We start from the raw sequence: 23845 nt of genomic DNA, 5'->3' as shown, positions 1-23845 counted from the left end.
AAAGGGCCCAAAAAATGTCAACGTTAATTCCGTCAAGGGAGATAAATTGGACGTGTCCTCTTAATGACAGAGTGGGTTGTCTCAACATTGTAGACCGGGAGTTCTCAAAACTGGATACAATGTCTTATTAAAGAACTACATACAAAGAGATTTTTGCATGGCTATTTTGGCGGTAGTAATGAATGCTTACTTGGCTTGTAATTTGACAATTTGATATAAACATGTTGAATCATTGTTTTAAACACAGGGACTCCAAAATATATTTAAAACTTCTGTCGGTATTTCATTCCCGATTATAGTCTGAACTCTTGCGGGGGAAATATCAACTCCTACTTTGGAATTGCGTGAGATTTGTCGTTTTGTCAAGGATAGTTGACATTTTGTTCTTTCACTTCTCAAAGCTCTGTTCTATCACATTGTCTGCTGAGTGGATTATGAAAAGATTAGTGTGTAAGACCTCAATAATAAATCGCGGGCACTATTCTAGTTCATAATAAACATTGAAGAAAGAAGAATTACAGTTGTCGGAAGAGAAGCAAAGCTTCGGATTTTATACATGAAATACTGGAATTACACGAGTTCTTCTATTTAATCTATAGCTGCGGACACTTACACCAATTTGCCGAGGAACATTTTTAAAATGTTATTTAAGTAGATCCCGGGTCAAAGGGATCGTTGCTAGAAACTCTTGGTGACACAGTCTTACAAACAGTTTAAGAACCCGTCTTAACAGGTTTAGAATGGAAGTTAATTTATTCATTGGAGAATCGCGATTCCCCAAACATTTGCTCTAACTCCAGGGCACCAAAAATGTTTTGAATCTGTCCAGACGTGTTTACCCCAAGGAACTCGACGTCTAATTAGATACGCTCGTCGGCTCTCCGATAGAGTTTTTTTTTTTTTTTTGGGGGGGGGGGGGGGTACATTATTTAGTGTTGCGCTAGGCTCATTGAAACATTGGATCGCAAACTGAAGTGTGTGCGGTCAATGTAAGGACGGTCTGCGGCACTGATGTCAGTGTTAGGCGTTTTAGGCGTTGCTTTATCAAATAAATCTTTATCACCTCGAATATAACTATTGGTCATCTGGATCTCTTCTGCTTACTGATATTTTGTTTTTAGTCTGAAAACCTTTCGTTAGTTCATTGATGAAGTCTTTGGTATTTAAATCCTATTATCTGGGGAGGAGTGTGATCGTATTACCATTAGTGTGTCCTTAACGATGCTCATCTATCAGCGTTTCACCCCCCCTCCCTCTCCAAAACTTCTTTAATCTTTCATCTTAGTCCCCCCCCCCCCACTTTTCCGTCCTTACTTCCCCCCTCTCCCAGCCGCAGCCACCCTCTGGATCTATTGATTGATCAGCTCTCTCCCCTCCCGCTCACACAAAAAGTGTTTTTTCTTTTCTGTGGGAAGGATTGGTCGTCTCAGAGAGTGTTTCTGGTCGGATTGATTTTGTCTCTAACCGCGATGTATAAATATATAAAGCTTGATCTAAACTGGACATTTTTTTTCATACCTTAACAACCAAAATGTGGATACGGCGATCTTATATTTTCAATGTTTTGGAGCATGTGCCTATTATATATTTGTATACGCGACAATTGTGTGCGTAGTTTTAACTTTGAATTCTGATGAATGTTCGATGTTTCAATGTTTTGGATGAGATCTATACTTGACAAACTAAAACTTGCGTTTGTAGTAATAGTTTTTCTCAACCATTTATTTTTTAAATGTAAAAATATAGAATGTTTCATTTAACTCTTTCCCTCCGTAATAATGTTTTCACATTCAGACGGAATTCTTCCTTTTGCTCATTAGTATTTCACTACTATATTAAGATTGAGCTTCAGTAGCTTTGTTCGTTGTGATCAGAACATGTTTTATTTGCTATAGGATTAAAGGGGAATGCCTGCTCCTTCTGTATACCATAAAGAAAAGGTTTTAAAATTAAATATTAATTTCATTTAATGATAGTCAAATCAACGATGGTATCGTCGATTAGGAGAGAAAGAGTTAAAAAGAGCCACATGTACACGGAGTTAATGCCCGTGTTTTCCATCTGTGGTTAACGTTTTCATATGAAGTATCAAAACATTATCGCCGAATAATTCCACGTCACATAACAGCATTTAATAATCATTGGACCGATTGTTGTTTGAAAGATACACGAGTAGACCATTGGAAATGTATCTTATCTTATATAATACAGACGTTACTTCCAAAAAAGAAGACGATTACTTCCTACGCGTCATGCATTCAGTCATGCATATTAACCAATGACTTCAATTCTGCCAAGTCTATGGTTTTCCTGGCTAGCTAAGGCAACCCATTCCATGCTCTAATAGCTCTAGGGAAGAAGGAGCATATGTACAAATTTGTCCTAGCATATGGGACGAATGAAACTTTATCTTTGTGTCTTTCTGAGTATTTTATTATTTTTTTTGTATTTGAAGATTATGGTTCAGTGTTTTGTGTATAATTGCTACTTTACTTTTGAGTCTTCTGTCCTGAAGGCTTTCTAAATTTAGTGATTTTACTAAAGGTGTTACTCTAGTCAAATGTGAATATTCGTTTGTTATGAATATCACTGCTCTATTTTGTGTCTGTTCCAGTTTCTTAATGTTTTCTTGAGTTGAGGGGTCCCAAACAGAGGATGCATATTCTATTATTAGCCTTTTTAAATAACATTTTAGTTTCCTGAAGGGGGATTTGGTCTACACAAACATTTGGCATTAACGTTTTCAATTCTATATCAAGCTTAAAGTTTTAAAACCTAATACAAACATCACAATCACAATATCATGTTTCAATTACTTTCAATGATTTATTTTATTACAATGACACTGATTTTCTTGATATATTTAGGACCTCTACCCTCCCCCTCCCCCACCCCACCCCCCCCAAAAAAGCGCTTTTTTTCTATTAGTGAAATTCACAAAATTGTTAGTCTTTATAGACATCAGGAAAAAGAGATGTGTTAGTGAAATGTCAATGTGGTTACGTGTTTCACAAAAATGTTGCTTACTACAATGTTTGAGATCACTTCCAAGTCTGTGTTTGGGAAAATATTATGGGCCAAAGGAAGGTTGAATGTTTACTTTATAAAGATTGCTGTCTAGAAATATATTTTCAGAGAGAGAAGAGCTTCTAATTGTGACAAAGAAAAAGAAAATCAACATTAAAAAAAAATTCCCTGTACAAAAAGTAGCATTCAGATTTGTCACGAGTTAACATCATCTTTAACAATACATTGCAAGATATTGTAAACTATTTATAAACTCTTTTTTTTTTTATTCTTCCTTTCTTCTTAATCTTTTTTTTTTTTGGTTAGTAATAGAAACAATAGAATATTGTTACCCAACATGTAGCTTATTAATTTTTTTAATACCTATTTGAGGCGAGTGAACCAATGTGTCTATAGCGTTTCTCTATTTCAACCATCATTCTAACTGAACCAACTCCACATTCTCTATCCAAGCATTAATTAGTTATTATAACTAACACAGTCAAATAATCTAATTTAACCATCAATCGATCAATCTATCATATTGTTTTAACTAACATTCTGTTTGTTTCATTTATCCTATTTTCTTAAAGTACCATCTTTTCAATCATCATTAAGTCAATTGTATGTTTCATGCATTTGACTGCAGCCTTTCTCTGTCAACAATTCTTTCATTTCGTCCATGAATCTAGTTTCAACTCTCCTTCTATTTCCACTCTCCTCGATTCAACGGAAATCATCGCATCCCGCTTGTGTCGCAGTCAATGAAATACTCCATTCAGACCTGGCCTTCGCTGACTAGGCTTAATTAGGCCCGGCTTCCTGGGGGAACACCGTCTTGACGAGGAGTTGTATTTGACGCAGGCGCTGTACAGACGATTAGAAGGTGAACTCGATCAGAAACTGACCAGGCGCCGCTTGTCAACCAATCATCTTGAAGAGACGTTTTCGCCCACAGATTTAATTTTTTTTTATTTTTTAAAGATCTGAGCGTTTCTCTGAAGTCTGCTGATTAATTCTGGCTCGTTCACTTCTAGGGACCTGTTCACATATTGATTGTGTCCAGAGCAGAACTGGCTAGCACTGGGACAATTAATTAATACCTTGCTGATTTGGCTTGTTAGCTTTGTGGGTAAAGTAACGGTCTTGTTGTAGGGGGACTCTACGCCTTGACACGCGTGTCTTATGGAGACTTGATGAGGACGTCCTTGTTTGTACTGGGCGTGAGTGCAGTTTTGTGGGTGTGTTTGTTTTTGTGTGTGCAGATGTAAGGACATCATTCTAAGATGTATAGTTCTAGCTTTGACTTTTTGCACTACTTACACCAATGGTGGGTCATTTGAATAAATTTGACATGTTTATAGATGGAGATGTTATTCATACCTAGGGAACGTGTGTCCACTTGTTACTCTCTTTAGCAATACATCAGCACCAAGCGTCAATATCATAGTTACAAAAATAATTTCATCTTAATTTCATAGTAAACACTGTAAACACTAGTCCGTTGATATTCCTCCATCTTGGTTCTCCCCCCTTTCAACACGCCTTCGCACGTAACACGCACATTTACATTTCTCGTTCTCGTGTAGTTCTGATGTCATTGTTTTATTACGTTTCAAAGTAATCAAAGTTTGTCATTGGAAAGATACTAGTGATTTAAGTTTGTCATTGGAAAGATACTAGTGATTTAAGTTTGTCATTGGAAAGATACTAGTGATTTAAGTTTGTCATTGGAAAGATACTAGTGATTTAAGTTTGTCATTGGAAAGATACTAGTGATTTAAGTTTGTCATTGGAAAGATACTAGTGATTTAAGTTTGTCATTGGAAAGATACTAGTTATTAAGTTTGTCATTGGAAAGATACTAGTGATTTAAGTTTGTCATTGGAAAGATACTAGTTATTAAGTTTGTCATTGGAAAGATACTAGTGATTTAAGTTTGTCATTGGAAAGATACTAGTGATTTACGTTTGTCATTGGAAAGATACTAGTGATTAAGTTTGTCATTGGAAAGATACTAGTGATTTAAGTTTGTCATTGGAAAGATACTAGTGATTTACGTTTGTCATTGGAAAGATACTAGTGATTAAAGTTTGTCATTGGAAAGATACTAGTGATTAAAGTTAGAATTGTTTTTGTGCGAAACTTGAGTTAATAAAATGATATAGTGAATTCGTTGGCAATGTTAAACAAGTAATTTTGCTCTTTGATTCGCTTGAGTTGTTTTTTTTCCATCATATGCTTTGACTTTGGCTGAAAACCCACAGATGGTTTGTATAAAAAGAAAAACAACCAAGCAATTAAAACATGCATAACTTTAGATCTCAACCGTTTCTTTCATTGTCAAAGCAGTCAATTTACACCTGCATCTTATCCCATATTCCCGCCAGACCTCCGTCTCAGGTTTGGCGCTGTACGGTGCAGACGAGTGAGTTGTCTGGAAGTCGACGATCAGAAGTAACCAACACAAGTCTGTCTTTTTTATGTTGCCTGGAGAATCTGTTGCTGTTTGTTTACCTTCATCACTGACTTCATGGATCTGTCTGGATTTGATGTTGACACACGTGCGAAGAAACAGACAGATAAACACAGCCTAGCTCCATCTAAGTTATTTACATTTCAATCGTTTGAGCGAAGACATCGGATCAGCCTTGTTAACCTTGGACCTTACCAAAAGTTTTCTTTTCATGGAGTAACCATCGCAGTTTGATACTTAGTGAAGGAGCAATGGATTTATTATTTCTTCCGTCGTTGGAACTGGCAAAACAGAATTGTTGGGGAAAATTTTTTTTGAGAAAAGAAATGAACGAACCTGATCATTAATTTTTCTTGTCACCAGTGACAGGATGTATGCAGCGGGTGTCATTTGTTGTGCCTACGGGGAATTAATAATAATACAACTGTTTGTAAGCAGTGCGCACCATGTACATTTAGAAGACAACATTTTGATCGAGTTCCGAGTTAATTTTTTTCCTTTGCTCTAAAACTCATTCGAAAATGAGGTGTCGTTTTCCTAATGTGGCAGTGGATTTAGTCTGTTGGGGCTAACGAGCGTCTGCTTAAATGATTTGTCGTAAGCATTGTTTCAGAATAAAGCTATAAAAAAAAAAAAGCCAAGGTAATACTCAGTCTATAAATTAGGAATGTCAATAGCTAGTTAACATTAGTGAACCAGGGATTCGAAGCGCTAGGCTGTTTTATTCGTCTCCTGACCACTCGTCCACACAAACTACTGGTAAACGTTTTGTTAAGTTGCGGTAACTGCCCGCAGAAAGTCACTATTGCTATGAATGCCTTAAGACCATAGACATCTTCAGTTGTGTGCTAAGTCACTCACCATACCTCTCGCTTCTCCACTTATTCCAGAACAGGTTTTTTTTTTTCTCGACTCCAAATCTAGCCTAAGACCACATCCAATCTCTTGACGCGAAGTCCAAACACAAAGTTTCTCAACAAACATTCAATTGAAGCAGAACATGAAACGAAAGACGAAAAGGAACTTGGTCTCCCCCCCCCCCCCTTTCCATCGTGTTGACACAAGAGGGACCAAAGATGGACTTCTTTGAAAAAATAGGGAGAAGGATGGTGGTTCTTGGTAATAAGTCAATACAATCACCAAAATTGATAGGATAGGAACACGGCAAACAAAACTTGACCAAGAAGGGAGAAAAAAAATCTCCCACTAGCCTCCATAACACACGTCAGGCCAAGGGCAGATAAAAAGGAAAAAAGGAAAATACCCTCAATCAATGACTAATAACTGGTCCCATTCTTTAAATGTCATCCTGCGGGAATCTTGGAGAATGACATAATTACCGGACCTTAGTGAGCTGATTAGGAAATGAATTAGTTTGTCTGAGCCTAAAACTGAATCTTTTGATGAACCTGATCCAACATAACTGCTTGAGAAAAACCAGTTTGAAACATCATGTCGATGAGACAGCTAGTGGTACGTTGTTCGTCCTAAAGGCAATAAGACCTTCTTTCTGGGTGCAAACAACATGGCTTGAAGTTTAAACATCATAACATTCAGTTTTCTTTACATACACAGATGTAGCCTCACACAGCACACGATTGATGTTTGATACAACGCCAGAACTACATCAGTAGCCTCACGCAGCACACGATTGATGTTTGATACAACGCCAGAACTACACCAGTAGCCTCACACAGCACACGATTGATGTTTGATACAACGCCAGAACTACATCAGTAGCCTCACACAGCACACGATTGATGTTTGATACAACGCCAGAACTACATCAGTAGCCTCACACAGCACACGATTGATGTTTGATACAACGCCAGAACTACATCAGTAGCCTCACACAGCACACGACTGATGTTTGATACAACGCCAGAACTACATCAGTAGCCTCACACAGCACACGATTGATGTTTGATACAACGCCAGAACTACATCAGTAGCCTCACACAACACACGACTGATGTTTGATACAACGCCAGAACTACATCAGTAGCCTCACACAGCACACGATTGATGTTTGATACAACGCCAGAACTACATCAGTAGCCTCACACAGCACACGATTGATGTTTGATACAACGCCAGAACTACATCAGTAGCCTCACACAGCACACGACTGATGTTTGATACAACGCCAGAACTACATCAGTAGCCTCACACAGCACACGACTGATGTTTGATACAACGCCAGAACTACATCAGTAGCCTCACACAACACACGACTGATGTTTGATACAACGCCAGAACTACATCAGTAGCCTCACACAGCACACGATTGATGTTTGATACAACGCCAGAACTACATCAGTAGCCTCACACAGCACACGATTGATGTTTGATACAACGCCAGAACTACATCAGTAGCCTCACACAGCACACGACTGATGTTTGATACAACGCCAGAACTACATCAGTAGCCTCACACAGCACACGATTGCTGTTTGATACAACGCCAGAACTAGGACTAGATATTACAATGATCGCCACGAGGGCTCACTCATTATAAGAGTGTCTTCACAATCTCGTTCATTAGAAGAGGTCTACAAGGATGAAAGCAAACTAATGTTTACACACGTATCTTGAAGTGATAACACTTTAGAGTAGTGTCCACAAGGACTCAAACACGTATCTTTTTGTGATAACACTTTAGAATAGTGTCCACAAGGACTCAAACAGGTATCTTTATGTGATAACACTTTAGAATAGTGTCCACAAGGACTCAAACACGTATCTTTATGTGATTACACTTAAGAATAGTGTCCTCTAGGATTTAAACACGTATCTTTAAGTGATTACTCTTTAGAATTGTGTCCACAAGGATTCAAACATGCATCTTTATGTGATCAGACTCAACTTTCATCTTGTGATATAAAGTCCTTTCAGTCCATCATACAGTAAGTTTAGTACTAGTGAGGAAGTACTACAAGCTTGGCTGTTTTCTGATCTTACTATACATCCAGTGGTGTAATAGGTTTTTGTATTTCATAAACCTTGTAAGGTTTACACCCTAGAGACATTTGTTTATTATCTGCGTCTGTTGACAAAAGAAACAGATTTTCTATTTCACTATTTGATCAAATTTCAGGTTTTTCCCCAGGAAGGACGTTTACACACTAGCGTTAAGATCATTGGATTCGTGCATGTAGCCAAGGAGCTTATCCTATTTCCAGCCTAAGATGCTTATCATGCATGTAGCCTAACGTATCATACTCCACTAGGATGTGTTGGCTTCCTCTTAATGCAACATTGTCACGAAGTTAACATCGCCATCAGACAGTGTGCCTGGAAGTCCTAGGTGTAGGTGGATACTTGAAACTGTTGCTATAGTTCGTCTGTCACTTCGAACAACAATACAAAAAATTTTTTTAACAATCTAGGTCTTTCCCTTTTCTTTGACAAAGATGACATCAAATTTTTTAGACGTATGTTGTTTTTTTCTCCCACGTCCCATTTTGGGATCAAGTTGAAACTTAGCACAATTATTCATGGCTCCTAACAAAACATGAATCAATTTAACAAAAACAACAACAAACAACACATCAATTCAATATACTTTTATTTAATTTTAATTTAAGTTACTATCTTGTTTAATATCGAAAAGGGGATAAATCTTACAGTATTGAGATACATGGCTGTAAATGTGTAGTTCTTTTCATGAGATCCTCCTCTCTCTCTCTCTCTCCCCTTCCCCATTATTTTTTTTTTAGGGTACATTTCTTAATTTTGCTTGATCAATCTCCACTATTAACTTCATGGATATAAGGAAAAATGTGGAAACTGATCTTGTTTCGAAAACAGGCACTGACGATTTCCCTAGAAATTTGACCGTTTATTTATATCTCTGAGAACAAAATATCCATAGCTAATTGGCAACACAGTGAAAACTGGTGTCACCGCTATACAATTTCATGATCTTGAAATTAATTTGGCTTACTTATTTTCATCAATGAAATACAATTCATTCCAATGACGTCAAAGAATGAATTTTCTTCTATTTTTGGCTTCAGCGGAAATTACCGCAATAGACTCTAATGTTTCAAATTTGGTGTTTAGATGAATATACTTTTAAAAAATATTTACAATTTTTTTTTTTTTTAATAAAAAACTTGAAGGGTAGAACTTGGAAACAGCTGTCAAAAACGGCAAAATCTATATTTTTTACCGTTATAATTTTTCAAAGTAGAACAAAACTAATTAAAATCCAACATCGGTTTTGAAAGGACTATCGAGTTCTGGAAAGGACTATGACGTTCGTGAATTTCCGAATTTCCACTATTGATTCAAGAGTTACATCCATTAATGCTAAAGAAACCTTTTCGCATCGTTTGATAAGGACTTATCATTGGATCATTATAAGGTGTAGTACACTGTAGTTGATCTATACCTTCGCTTAATCAGGATCCTCTCTAGGGGGAAAAGGGGGTGGGATGAGGGCGAGGTAACGAACATGCCATTTTTTTCAGATTTAACATTCATAAGTTGTTAAGATATACATAATTGCTCTATAAGTTGCATAAAGGGAATATTGTCTTAAAAAAACAACTGTATTTTTGTTTTCATATACTTATTTTAAGGATACCGGCGTTTGGGAAATAAGATATTGATTGAAAGGGAAGAAATTCAATTTTTAAAAAATGTTCTCTTCTTGTTTATTTTTAGTGACTTACTTTGTGTGTGTGTGTGTAAAGTTCTCTCTTTATGCAAGTTGTTCCCCCTTTCAATCAGTTTTACCGGTTGGTCTATTTCTGTTTTCCCATTTCTTTCGTGTCCCGTGTGTGTGCGTCACGGCCACTGTCTAAGAGCCCAGTTCAGCAAGACGATAGCTAAAGCTGATTTCCTCCCTTGGCTTGCCTTGTGCGAGTGATGATGCATTTAGCAGAGCTCTTTTCACTGCTTCTAGCCCGGCCTGTCACTTGGAGGCCAGCACGGAGCTGACGTCCATGGAGAATTCCTACCCGCCCCCCCCTTTTTTTTTTCTTTTCCTTCTGAGCTCAACTGATTAAGTCTTTGCCGTCACTTGTTTATATTAACATAATGAATTGATGGCACTGTTATAATTTATATAGCACTGGTGTCATTTACTGGTGTTCAGATAACGACCCCAAAGTACTACCATCCAGATCAATTAATGGCTATAATCTAGTAAGTACTATCATCTATTAAGACGAAGACTAGTAAGTACTGTCATTGTCATCTAGTAAGTACTGTCATCTAGTCAGTATATTTCAACATTGTCCTGTCTAACTTAGTGCTCGATGTTTACAGTTTCTAAACCGTTCTTTTCAGCCAACTGTTGTTAGTCTTGTATTCGTGTATTCCTGATGTATTTGTATTGGTCTAGTTTCACTTACACGGGATGGCCTTACTTCTGCTACTCGCGTTCGCCCAACGAATGTAAAATAAAATGCTATGTACAATTGAGTCCGCTCGTTAAATCACCGCGTGGCAGAATTGAATACCAGTCACGTGACTACTTAAACTCATCGATAGTTTTGGTCCCGTCCTACAATTTTGTTTCTATTTTTAGCCGATCAGATTCTAGTGGATTGATTGTGTCAGATTGGGAAGCTTTCAAATGTCAGGCGTAGGCAAAACGTAGAATAATTTGTTTTTTTAAATTTGATTTTCATGTAGGCTAATGACTAGAGACTTACTCACCGCCCCAAGTAGTTAGTTACAGAATTGTCAGCCTTAAAGACTATTGTGTTATGGTATGTTGGTGTTGAATGCCCTGGCAATGTAAACATTTTGACCCTTATACGCACTTGCTAAGATTCAAACGTGTTCATTGGTGATTTTGTTATGAACTGTGTAGCTACCGTAGTAATTGTTATGTTCATTCAAATACAGTCTTAAGAGCCTTGCGTTATACTGCTGGCTTCTTTGTTGTGACAAAATGTACGGTGTGACCAAGTGCATGGAGTCACTAAGTGCATGATGTGACAAAGTACATGGTGTGAAAAGTGCATTGTGTGATAAAGTGCATGGTGTGATTAAGTGTATGATTAGATAAAGTACATGGTGTGACTAAGTGCATGATTAGATAAAGTGCATGGTGTGACAAAGTGATTAAGTACATGGTGTGACTAAGTGCATGATTAGATAAAGTGCATGGTGTGATAAAGTGCATGGTGTGACAAAGTGCATGGTGTGACAAAGGGATAAAGTACATGGTGTGACTAAGTGCATGATTAGACAAAGTGCATGGTGTGATAAAGTGCATAGTGTGACAAAGTGATAAAGTGCATGGTGTGGCAAAGAGATAAAGTGCATGATTAGACAAAGTTCATGGTGTGATAAAGTGCATAGTGTGACAAAGTGATAAAGTGCATGGTGTGGCAAAGAGATAAAGTGCATGATTAGACAAAGTTCATGGTGTGATAAAGTGCACAGTGTGACAAAGTGATAAAGTGCACGGTGTGGCAAAGGGATAAAGTGCATGATTAGACAAAGTGCATGGAGTGATAAAGTGCATGGTGTGGCAAAATGCATGGTGTGACAGTGATAAAGTGCATGGTGTGGCAAAGTGCTTGGAGTGATAAAGTGATTAAGTACATGAAGTGACTAAGTGCATGATTAGACAAAGTGCATGGTGTGACTAAGTGATAAAGTGCATGGTGTGGCAAAGTGCATGGTGTGACTAAGTGATAAAGTGCATGGTGTGACAAAGTGCATGGTGTGACAAAGTGATAAAGTGCATGGTGTGACAAAGTGCATTGTGTGACAAAGTGATAAAGTGCATTGTGTGACAAAGTGATAAAGTGCATGGCGTGACAAAGTGATAAAGTGCATGGTGTGACAAAGTGCATGGCGTGATAAAGTGCATGGTGTGACTAAGTACATGGTGTGACAAAAGGCATGGTGTGACAAAAGGCATGGTATGACTAAGTGACAATGTGTGTATGCCTCTCCACATGAGTTGTCGACTAAAATACTGGCTGAATCTAAAAATAGCATTTCACTAGAATATTCTAAAGCGTCAAGAGTATCTAATTCTGTTCAGCTTTTCTTTTGTGCTGCCTGCCCTGGAGTGACACCGGCGACTTAGCACGTGACGTAGCGATGTCTATTTCGAATCTGTATTTGTACTGTCTCCTGCTGACATGGATGTGTGAATGTGACGCAGTCTATGAATACATTAAAACACAATGAGCCAACCTTCTTACTGACCCCTTCCCAATACTTGGCAGTATTTGAATGACGTCTGTTCTGATTGCGCTGGCCACCAGTTTCAGTGTCTTTGAGTCTGGCAGTGTTTGGGGTGGGGGGGTGCTTTCTATCTCTAACTGCCATTAAACTTCCCTTTCTTAGTAGCAGAGTTATCTTTGGTTTATTGGATGGAATTGTTTCCAATAACTGACATCTACTTCAAGGCGAACAATACTTTAAAAAAAATAATAATGGTGCCAGAGAACAAAAAAATAGTTCATTTCTATAATATAATAATAATAATGTCATATCCATTAGGAACTGTGTCCTACAATTGTGCATTATACATAAATATATAGCAAACAAAATCTACGTTCATGCCACCCCTGCATTACTTGTGAGGTTTACAAGAGAGAATTGGGTTTTATTCAATGTTTTTAAAGTTGATTTTTATGTTTTTGTAATTAAAACATTTGAGTAATTCTAATACAGCGTATATGTTTGTATTTATGATCAAGAAAATTTCCGATGACTTCAAAATCAACCGCTAGCCGTTATAGAAGTGGATGAAAGGTTTGTGACCTTACAATGAAACGTATAGATTTTTTGTTTCATCCAATTGTATTGGTCTACATCTTTTAGATCCAGTCTCTGACTTCTCCCAGCGATGTTCCTACATTGTCTTCCAACCGGTCCGGGTCAATTGAGCAGTTGATGGAAATCAAAAGGTTTGCTCGGAGGACAGAGATGTTCATGTAAAGATGATCCCACATTACACTTCACACGTTCTGCCGCGTAATAATTTCTGGGAGAAAGACGCTAAATAGAAGACACAGGGTTGTCTGATAGTTAGATTCGAACCCGTCGTGCCAACATTTCAACAGAATGTATACAATGCGCTTGAATGTGCTGTTATATGTCGGTGCGTTTGTGTGGGGTGAGTCATCATGTCAGTTGCATCTCAGCAGCTTAAAGACTTGTGTGACTCATTGGCTTTCACCGACTAGACTAAGTTTAAAGCCAAATGACTAGATGAAGACGTGGGCAAACGTATCCATGCTCCGTGCAGGTCTCTGTTTTCTAGTTTGAGATCCACGTTCTGGCTCGTGTTGTCTTGCTTTGTATAACACTGACAAGTTGTTTAGAAATTGGAACTGAGTTATTGTCATTAGAAACTCTGTTGACATCTTTTCCTTCCTTATCACGCTCTTATGTTAGTAGAGAAGATTCAGACTAGGAATTTGACGGTGGGACTCCACTTCATTTCCACAGTTAGTTCACTCTAATCTAGGTTGTTGTTTGAAATAGAATAGTCAATGTGATCACAGACTTAGCCTAGGCTACACATTTTTTGGTTACACTGTATAGGAGATCATTATCACCGTTCTTTTCAGAGTGATGTAGCTCGGAAACTATCTACTTTTTTTTCTATCTAGACGTATACATTTGATCTGCTTTCGTGCATTTGGAACTCATTTGTTGTGGGATCAGTTCCAGTTGAAAACATAAATTATCCAACTTTGTTTTTGTTTGTCTGGTTCTATTTGTTGTTTACAAAGCTTCCCTCAACTCACTCTGTCTGTCTGTACACGTTATTTCTCCTACTCCCAATCTCGGATCAAGCTGAAATTTGGCACAATTATTTCTTGTACCTGATAACACAAGACCCCTCCCCCCCAAAAAAAAACAACAACAAAACAACAACAACAAAAAACAAATTAGCTTATTAACTCTTGGTAATACATGACGTTGTTTGCTATCTCAAACAAGGGAAAGAAATAGTGGTGAAGTGGTGGTATGGGCTGAATTAGTCACCGTCCCAAAGGAAAGTAATAGTACTTGACTGAAGTGGTGGTATGGGCTGAATTAGTCACCGTCCCAAAGGAAAGTAATAGTACTCGACTGAAGTGGTGGTATAAGCTAAATTAGATTGTCGTCTGAGGCTTATTATAAATTTAATTACATGGCTGATCCAAACAAATGGATACCATTACACGTTGGTTTATTTTTAAAAGTGTTGTTTTTTTTACGTGTTTCTGGTATTTGTTTTGGCCTACATTTCAAGTCACATTTATTTGGTCAGCGACTTTGCAATGCAACGCGCCACTTGTTAGCGTCAGTTAGACCAAAAGAAAACAAACACCTTACCTAGTAGTCTTTGTGTTGATACTAGAAGCTGACTGACTGATCTCCCCTTATTAGCTCATCAGACAGTGGTGGTGGAGTGTTAACTGACCCAAAGGTTTTAAAGGCTAGATCTTGGTATTATTTACAAAAACAAAAACTACGCTTCGTTTTCTTGCTTTGATTACTTCCCTTTGTTCCCTGTTCATTAGAAGACGTGTCCCACTTATACAATGGGTGACGCCATTGGAAAAAAAAAATCATTTGACTACTGAATATCGTTGCCGGTATTTGTGTGGAGCCCTCGAGTGTGGTGAGATGTACAATGACGAAGTACTTGAAGGCGAGTGGTGACTAAAGATGAGAAGTTCCGTACCACGCCCCGTGTCATTTAGTTTTCATACATCAAGCAATCACTGTGGACATCCCATAATTCGAAGTTAACAGCGACAAACTCACAGCATTCGTTTTCAGTATTTCATTTGAATTGGTGCTCACCTACCCCACCCCCACCCAGTGACCCAACTGTTCCCTTCTGCCCCCCCCCCCTCCCCTCACTTTCCTTCGATTTGCATCGGCGCAGTCATACGTCATATCTGACATTGAACACCGCGGCTGACGTTTCTATTCAAGAACTTTGGTCTGACTTAGCGCGCATACACCTAGCTGTCCCCAAGATTTCACAATCCCAGATGTAATTTTGTTCCGCTATTTTGGCGCGGTGCATTTTTTATGGTCCTTTTCTCTCTCTCTCTCTCTCTCCTTTTCTTTGTTTATTATGACTTGTTACAAATGGGAGCCCAAGGCTTGGTGGGTAGGACTTCCTATCAACTGTGCACCGAAACTGATGTGTGGTGTTGGTGTGCTGATGGTGTGCTCCCAATCAGGACGTAATGCACCTGGGTCTGGTGAGACCTAACATGTGAAGTGTAAGTTAGTCACTAGAGTTACAAAGTGTAGGAAGTAACAAGAAACTGACTGTGTGATTATTCTACCATTAACGCGTGTCAAATGTAAGTTTGTTCTTAGATTTGAAAAAGTTTATGATGTTGATAGAAACAATGCCTTGACTCATATCTGCTGACGTAGTTATGATACTCTGTGATGTTTCTTTAGTGACATTTTGTCTTCCTCTAGGGAGATATTTTGAAAAGCAGTGCCAAACTGGAGTCGCCATTTAATGAGATTTAAACACGGCGATGCCATTTGGACGGAAGAAGTGTTGCCCCATGTTTTTCCCGCATAAATCTAATCAGATTTCTCTGCCTGGAACTTTGCGTGACAATTTATGATAGTCTTGCGCTATTAGACTTAAATGCTTTTCTTTTAAAACTCCTTCGCTTTGAAAGCGAGACACATTTAAAGCTGTTTTGTTCGAAATTTACGTCAGTCGTAGTCAGAGGTCACTTCCTGAAGTGTACTTCCTGTCACCATGTTTTTATTACCCTCATTGACCCGCCTCCTTTCAACGCAACGTACATGTCTATTTATAGACCATTTAGGTTTTCTATTATTTAACTCTACGTTTTTCATTGTCAAATAGAAGGGGGGGGGGGTTCGACATTTACTACAGTGTGCAGATCTTGTTTGGGGGGGGGGGGGATCTTGCTTGGTTCCCAGTGTTGACATAATAAGTTAGTCTCGAGTTTGAATCCTGAGATTTTTTTTTCGCAATGGCATGTCCTACATTGGTCCATAGTGAAATGTGGGACTTGAAGGTCTCGTAAGGAATCTGTGTTTACTATTGGATACTCCTATAATACTTAGAAAACAATCACTCTACACAAGGTCTCGTAAGGAATCTGTGTTTACTATTGGATACTCCTGTAATACTTTGAAAACAATCACTCTACACTGGTCTCTCCTTATCTCCTGGGTTATGGCCCATGTAGGACTCCAGACTGTATGTGACTTCATCGTTACGTCTTATATTGTGTTTATAACTTGGGATGGTGAGAGAAGCGAATTAATGATGTACTTGATTTGGTTTTGAACTGCCACGTCTTTTTCTTGACCTTCTCTGTCTGTCTCTCTCTGTCTCTCTCTCTCTCTCTCTCTCTCTCTCTTATTTGATTCGTACTCTCGTTTATCTCAACTTTCTCTCTCTCTCTCCCCTCTCTCTCCCCTCTCTCCCTCCTCTCTCTCTCTTTCTCTCTCTCTCTCTCTGTCTGCCTCTCTCTTTCTTACGTGATTCGTACTCTCGTTTATCTCAGTTTTATTTCATTCCTATTTGGTTCCTATTCCTACTATGTGTCCAAGTCAATAAGAGTATCAGAACTTTGCGGCATTGTAACTCGACGTGATGATTCTGTTCTTAGATTTAATAACAAGCTCCTTACGGACATACTAGAGCTCAATGTATTGATGTAGAAAATTGAAACGTGTTTGATAGGAGTTCATCAGGACCAAATATACTTCCTTCTCTGGACTACGTGATTCGCGTATGCGATGATGGGCCAATCGTGTTCAACCTGACTTGTGAGGTGGCCCTCAGCCCTGCCTGCGTGGCAGCGGCATCTCTGTTCACGGTGGTCGTGCTGGTGGCTCTCCTTGTGCTAGTCCTTTGGCGAGCCAGGCGGGCCACACCTAAGGAGGAGACTGCCGCCAGACATTTATGGAAACAGCAAGCGAGGCGAGAGTGGACAAAGGCCAAAAGTAAAAGGTACTTTCAAGTGGTGTGTGGTGTGTTAGATCTGTGTGGTGTGTGTGATGTGTGGTGTGTAGTCCTCTTTCCCTCCCCAGTCGTCTCATCCAGTCTTCTGTTTTCTCTGCCAGCCAGAACGCTTGCTTATTTGATGTAGCACTTGTTTCCCCTTGCATGCCAAGATAGTGTTAGCAGGTGTCGTTTGTTTTGTGTCTATAGTACCATTGATGTATTCCTTCTCTTTGCTCCTCTACCTCTATGCTCTCTACCCGTCATCATCAACATCATCATCGTGACCAACTTGTTGGATCGTCATTACTCATTTGGTTGTGTAACAACTACTAGTTCTATAAGGTAAAGGAAAGTACCCCATTTCGGACCTTGTTATCTATAGGGGTCAAAAAAAGGTCATCTGATTCTTTCGATGACGGTTAACGAGGGATTCATGTGGTCAGCACAACTAACTGCATTGACGTTCTTCAACTAATTTTGGAGTTGGGTGGACTGAGGATTTTCCAAGAAATTCTAAAGTTCAAATCAAAGTCTTCACTGGGAAATCGAACCCTAGACGGTCTCGGTTCGGAAGCGACGGTTCATTTTTATGTCGTGATGCCTCCCTTCTGTGTCGCTAAGTTTCACCCATTTTGATCGATCCATTTGTGTGTCCTGAGGCTAAGTCTTCACTCAGAATAGTACACACCAATATCTTTCTTTCCTTGTGTGCTCTATGCCAGATGTACGGGACCTCTCCGTGACATCGAATTATTTTCTTAAGCAGTAATACAGGAGCTGATTAAGCAGCGGCCCAGTAGTACTGACCTAATGAGAGAGGCTCAACATTGTGTAAACGTCAATGTAAAGGACTAGTACAATATTCATCTCAATAAAGTCATTAGTTTATAAACAACAAGCCAAATTTGAACAAACCAAACCACGTTGGAAGTATCAGTATCAATCAGTTCAGTGAGTCGAGAAATGTTGGCTGTCTTCTAGCCTCGGATTTTGTCTGCTTTTTTTAAAAATGGCCTGAGATAATTTGAAGCAAAAAAAAAAAGTGATTGTAAATGTCCCATCAGACTGAAACTGTGTCTTGTAGTCTTCTCGAGAAGTGTCTGGAAGACAAGTTAAGACCATTGACCAAGGGCACGTGTTGGTGCGTGACAAGAATGGAGGGTTCAGTCTTTTTTGTATCACTTTTTTTTTGTGTTGAATTATTGAAAATATCTAAAATTAGAATGAAATTTCAATTATCTGAACAGACTAGCTTGAGAAATAATTGAAAGAAAACTTGAAGCCTATCTCTGGAAAGGAATTCATTGTAATAAGATACAAACAAAGTCATGGCGAAATGGAAGTCTTAGGCACTATTATGCGAAATCATTTTGAACCTAGAGTACTTAAAACCAAAATCCTAGAATAATGATGTCGTCTAGTTTTCAAGCTTCTATTTGGATGGAAGGTTTAACATTGTACATGCCAACTGGATTTGAAGGACATCACGTGCATGCTTCTATTTGTGTTGGGTTGGCTACACTCATGTCCAGTCTGCCTTGGAACGATGAACATAGGATGTGTTAAGAGAGATTAGACAGCTTTTAAAATGATATGTTTTTAATAAGAGACTTGCTCGTTGCTGCAGCTCTGACGTTTTAATCAATTACCAGCTTTTTATTATAAATCACACATTAGGAACATCTATACAAGGAAAACATTTAAAAAAAAAACTTTTTTTTTAAATTTAAAAAAAAAAAAAAATTAATAAAATTTTTTTTTTTTTTTAAAAAAAAAGCTTGTTTTAAAAAAAAAATTCTTAAAAAAAAAATAAAATAATCTAAACTTAGACTTCGTATAAATTGTTTTTTTTTTCTAGTATTTTTGTGTTGCCAGTTCTTTTTGTTTTGCGCTATTTCATGTTTTTGCTGTGGAAGAGGATAGAACCAAGTTTGTATGTCGGTAAAGTTTTTTGTTTTTCAATTTTCAAGAAAACTAAAAAATATCAAAAGTCAACAGGATTGTTGTATCAGCAGAAGTTGTCTTAACTCTGCCTAATGACCATTTAAAATTGAACTAGTCAGTCTCTTTAGTTGTTCAACTTAATAGTTGTTCTCTACAAATGTTGTCGGCAATGAAACATGAAACATTGCTACTTAATCTTTATTGTAGAGAAAAATCATATAGTAAGGATCTAATTCATATAGTTTATCCTTGAGAAGTATGACTCAAAGATTGAGCTTGTTGGTTTGAGACAGGTGTTGTGTCTCACTAGGACTATTGCTTAGTGTCACAAAAAGTAAACTGCAGACTTGACCCGCTCTAAATACTTCCTATTGACAACCTTTTCTTTAATAAAAAAACAACACATCTTTAAGCATAGGCTATGCAAAGAATATTTTATTTTCTATACAATCCTGAAATACTCACGGGTGTATCACTGGTCCTACTACAGGGGGGGCATGTTAGGGAATACAAACGTTTCCCGATTTCCCCAACTCTAGTAGCGCCGTAACCACTTTTTTGTTTGTTAAGAATCCCATGCCCTGTAACACCTGGAGACCTTACGTTGTAAGAACTAGACTCTAGTAGGATGCAAGCAAAAAGCTTTGAAGAATTTCTTTTGTCTTTCCAAAGTACAACTCTGTCAACGGCCCTAACTCAGCGCACTAACCAATATAATGATCTTTATATTTATTTAGATGAGACTCAAGGGAAGTAAACAAACATTTCGATTCTAATTATTAGTATTTTATTTTGAAATCCTTTGCACCCAACCAGTTTGGTTGAGCGAGGAGCCTTCGTCCACCTATAAAGATTGTTTTTTGTTGTTGTTTTTTTGCAATCCCTAAACTATGTGAGATTGTCCTTGGGGCACCAATGATGACTTTTTCACAACGTCATGCATATGTCTCTGACCTTTGCGAAAGGTTGTCCGATCATCTGAGTTTGTGTCAAAATACTGCAGGCAGTTTGATGCCATCATTTTGAAATCCATTCCATGCATGTACTTAGCGTTTACCGATATAATGTATTTTTATCCTCCATAGTTGAGGCCTACAGCAAACACACTTTGTTATTTCCTTCTTTTTTCTATGTCAAATAAACGAAATGCTCATTATCAGATAAAGATCCTCGTTATGAAGACTGTGAACAGCATACATCTATTCTAAAGTGGTTTAAAAAAGAGGTGGGGTGAAGGAAGGGGGGTCTGTTGTCGATATTTACTTGCCCGTCCCTAAATGGATTGATTAGTGTTCCTGCTCCTTCATGTGCCCTGGTTCTAGAGAGAAACATGGCATGAGTGAGTTGCTTTCATTTTCCAAATGACCTGAACAGCCCTTAAGAATGAAGGAATTGGGCCAGTGACTGGGTCCTAGAGAATAACAATGGCAGCTTCAAGGCTCTCAAAGGTTGACGTCATTGGGCCTATATTTAATGCTGGCTAGTTTTTTTTTTTTTTTTTTTTTATGTGGGTGGTTTTATTTTTAGATTGACTAATGAAGACGTTCTCCTTCAGATGTGTTTATCTTGGACTCTGAATATTTTATGTATCAGATCTCATCTTTCATTTTTCTTTCTTTTCTAGTAGTCACACTGATCTCTCCCTCCCATCTCTTCCTCTCTTAGTCCCCCCTCTCTCTCTGTCCCTCTCCCCCTCCTTATATAGTTTACTCTTATTTCCTTCCACCTCAACACATGCCTATCAATTCTTTAGTTTTTGTCTTCTTTTCTAAGCCTACTCTTTCAAGTTGTTGATGAAAGTGAGGGTTTGAAATGTAAATACTCATACAAAAGAATTCATCTGTCTTTCTGTAACGATTTATTTTATTGTGCTGTGCACTCTTGCGGTCAAGTTTTAATCAACCAAAGAATTATAACAGCACGCACACACACACGCACAAACACAGAGGGAGGGAGAGAGAAACAGAGAGAAACAAAAAGGGACAGGGAGTGACAGAGAAACTAAACGTGCCAGCAATGGAATGGAGACAAATTTCAATCACTCCATCTTTCCATAATCGACCTGCTTCCTTGACAGGTCAACAATTTCATTCTAATGGCTCAGGTTGGAAGGCTGAAGATGTCTTCAGAGCGGTTTTGGGCAGAATATTTCCAGCTGCTGTGATGGGTGCTCATCGGAGGAATTCTTCCAAGTCGTTAAACTCTTGTTTGGGGGATGGGACACCTGAACATGGATCTTCTTTCTAACAAGAACCTTTTAGGTTCAGGCAGACATTGACTAACACATATTATGGTCCGAGAATTCACCGAACCGTGAGGATTGGAACCGTGAAGCTCTGCAAGACGACATGGTAAACTAGTTGTCACCTGATTCAGTTTGCTTCTTGTAATGGCGCTAAGATAGAGACAAATGAAACGTTAGTGCGTCTAGAGAGGCCACGTTTGTTCCTACAATGCTCACCAATAGAAGGAGATGAATTGACATGTTTTTCTCCTGGATTACAGAGACAGACCCCCCTTTTTTATTTCTTTCATACATATATACTGTACCAGAGACTTCAACCTTCTCTAACAGACCAGAATTCTGTTGCCTCTGGGTATAAAGTGCTTTAGCAAGGGCGGGAATATGGGGGGGGGGGGGGGAGTAAAAATGTCAAGATGCCCCCTTTTTTTTATACAACAGTTCGAATCTCGAAACCATTGGTTAATGTAGGAGGGAGGGACATGCAGGGCTGAGCAGAAGATCAATTTGAGCCTATTGTGTGATTAGACTTCTAAATTTAGTAGTTCCCTCCCCCCTCCCTCTCGTTTTGATTGTACGTTCATCTGGGCTTGAATGGGGCAGCAGGAGCAATCATTTAATGACATCTCTGGCCATTCTGTGAACACGTAGCATTGTTCTCTTCGTGGCTGCTTTTAAAAACACAAAACAACAACCCAACTTTACATGCTGCTTACTTTAAAAGTCGGATGTTGTTTGGCAATACCATAGTGGAGATTGGTGATTATAACATTTTGATTTGAGTTATTTACTTGATATTCTGTTCCTGTTCAAGTATTCAAATAATCAATTCATTGACCCAAAAATAAAAAAAAGTTATTGGTATACGACTTCTACTTTTTATCTATCTATCTATCTATCTATCTATCTATCTATCTATCTATCTATCTATCTATCTATCTATCTATCTATCTATCTATCTATCTATCTATCTATCTATCTATATCTGATATAGATGATAGATAGATAGATAGATAGATAGATAGATAGATAGATAGATAGATAGATAACTATTTTTCTGTCTGTTTGCAACTTGACGTATTACATTGTTTGGTGTAGTGTGATTTGCGATTATTGCAATCATTTCTAATGCTATCCAAATCATCCTCTCTTTGATTTGCCTAAATGCTCAGTATCCAGGTGGTGTCCAATCATCTGATTCGATGTAGGTAATCATCTAGATTTTTCAAACGGCATTCTAAAGTATCCTAATCCTGTTGTCATTCGTCGTCCTTGTATTTTTAGTCCCTGAACTCAGTGGCTCAACTTACTTGATTGATAGCTAATGTTTGTAAACATATCTCCTCTCTCTCTCTCCCAAACAGATACAACACTCATGGATTGGTAACAACGGACCACGACACGGTGGAGATGGACAATGCGGTACTGCGTAGCTATGGCAACGGAAGCACGTCGCTGACGTCCTATCTGGACTCCCCCAGCCTGGAGAGGAGCGTAGGTGAGCACTTGTACCGACTTGACACGTCGCCTCAGATAACGAGGTTGCATAACGAATCACTTTAGGTGTAGTCGCGAGGGGACCAACGCCCTTGGGGTTTTGTTTGTCTGTTAGCGTGCATCAGCGGCGTCAGTAGGTGGACCAAAGTCTTCCTTTGTCATCGATAGGGGCACCAGGAAATAATAGCACTGAGTTTTGTTAGTCGTACTTTCCAAGTCGTCGTATTTCTTTCTAGCTTTACGGACATAACGTATATCCCCATACTGTTATATAGTATACCTTGTTATTGAGACAAATACTACATAGATAATAGAGTACTAATAATAAATTGTATGGGAATTTTCACGGTAAATGTATAAATACAGTAGTCTCCTCTTTGGTTTGTTTCCGATTTTTAATACACCAGAGTTACTTTATATAAGCAATACAATACAGTAAAGTAGAAAAAGAAGATAAAGCGTTTTGTAGAAATGTGGGGGCTATACAATTTAAACTCGAGAACATGTAAGAAAATATAAAGAGTAAGATAGTGATTTATGTTTTGAAAGGTAATTTAATATTAAAAATTGCTTCAAGCGAAAGAGTTAAAAAATTAGTTGCTTTTTTTTTTTTTTACAGTGCTAAAAAAAGTGCTAAAAATGATCAACCCCAGAAACAACCAAAATAGTTGGCTATTTATATCTGTCTCCTATAGATACATGTAGGGCGCATTACAAAAGATCAAACATCCTTTTTGTT

General features: G+C 38.3%; 1 protein-coding gene across 12 annotated transcripts in view; it reads left to right on the top strand.

Moving 5' to 3' along the window:
- Window positions 1-23845, top strand: part of LOC106071145 (A-kinase anchor protein 13-like) — a 160546-nt gene that overhangs the window by 35801 nt on the left and 100900 nt on the right. For 10 of the 12 annotated variants that reach the window (XM_056021580.1, XM_056021542.1, XM_056021596.1 and 7 more), the window contains one exon: window positions 22974-23107. In XM_056021580.1, coding sequence (XP_055877555.1) covers window positions 22974-23107 — 134 coding nt within the window. Of the gene's footprint in view, window positions 1-15550; window positions 15781-22973; window positions 23108-23845 lie in introns of those variants that run through there. The other 2 variants (XM_056021618.1, XM_056021609.1) reach the window with 2 other exon arrangements.

The sequence above is a fragment of the Biomphalaria glabrata genome, chromosome 1 (assembly GCF_947242115.1).
Source record: "Biomphalaria glabrata chromosome 1, xgBioGlab47.1, whole genome shotgun sequence".
NCBI lineage: Eukaryota > Metazoa > Mollusca > Gastropoda > Planorbidae > Biomphalaria > Biomphalaria glabrata.
This window is presented reverse-complemented; position numbering and strand designations above follow the sequence as displayed.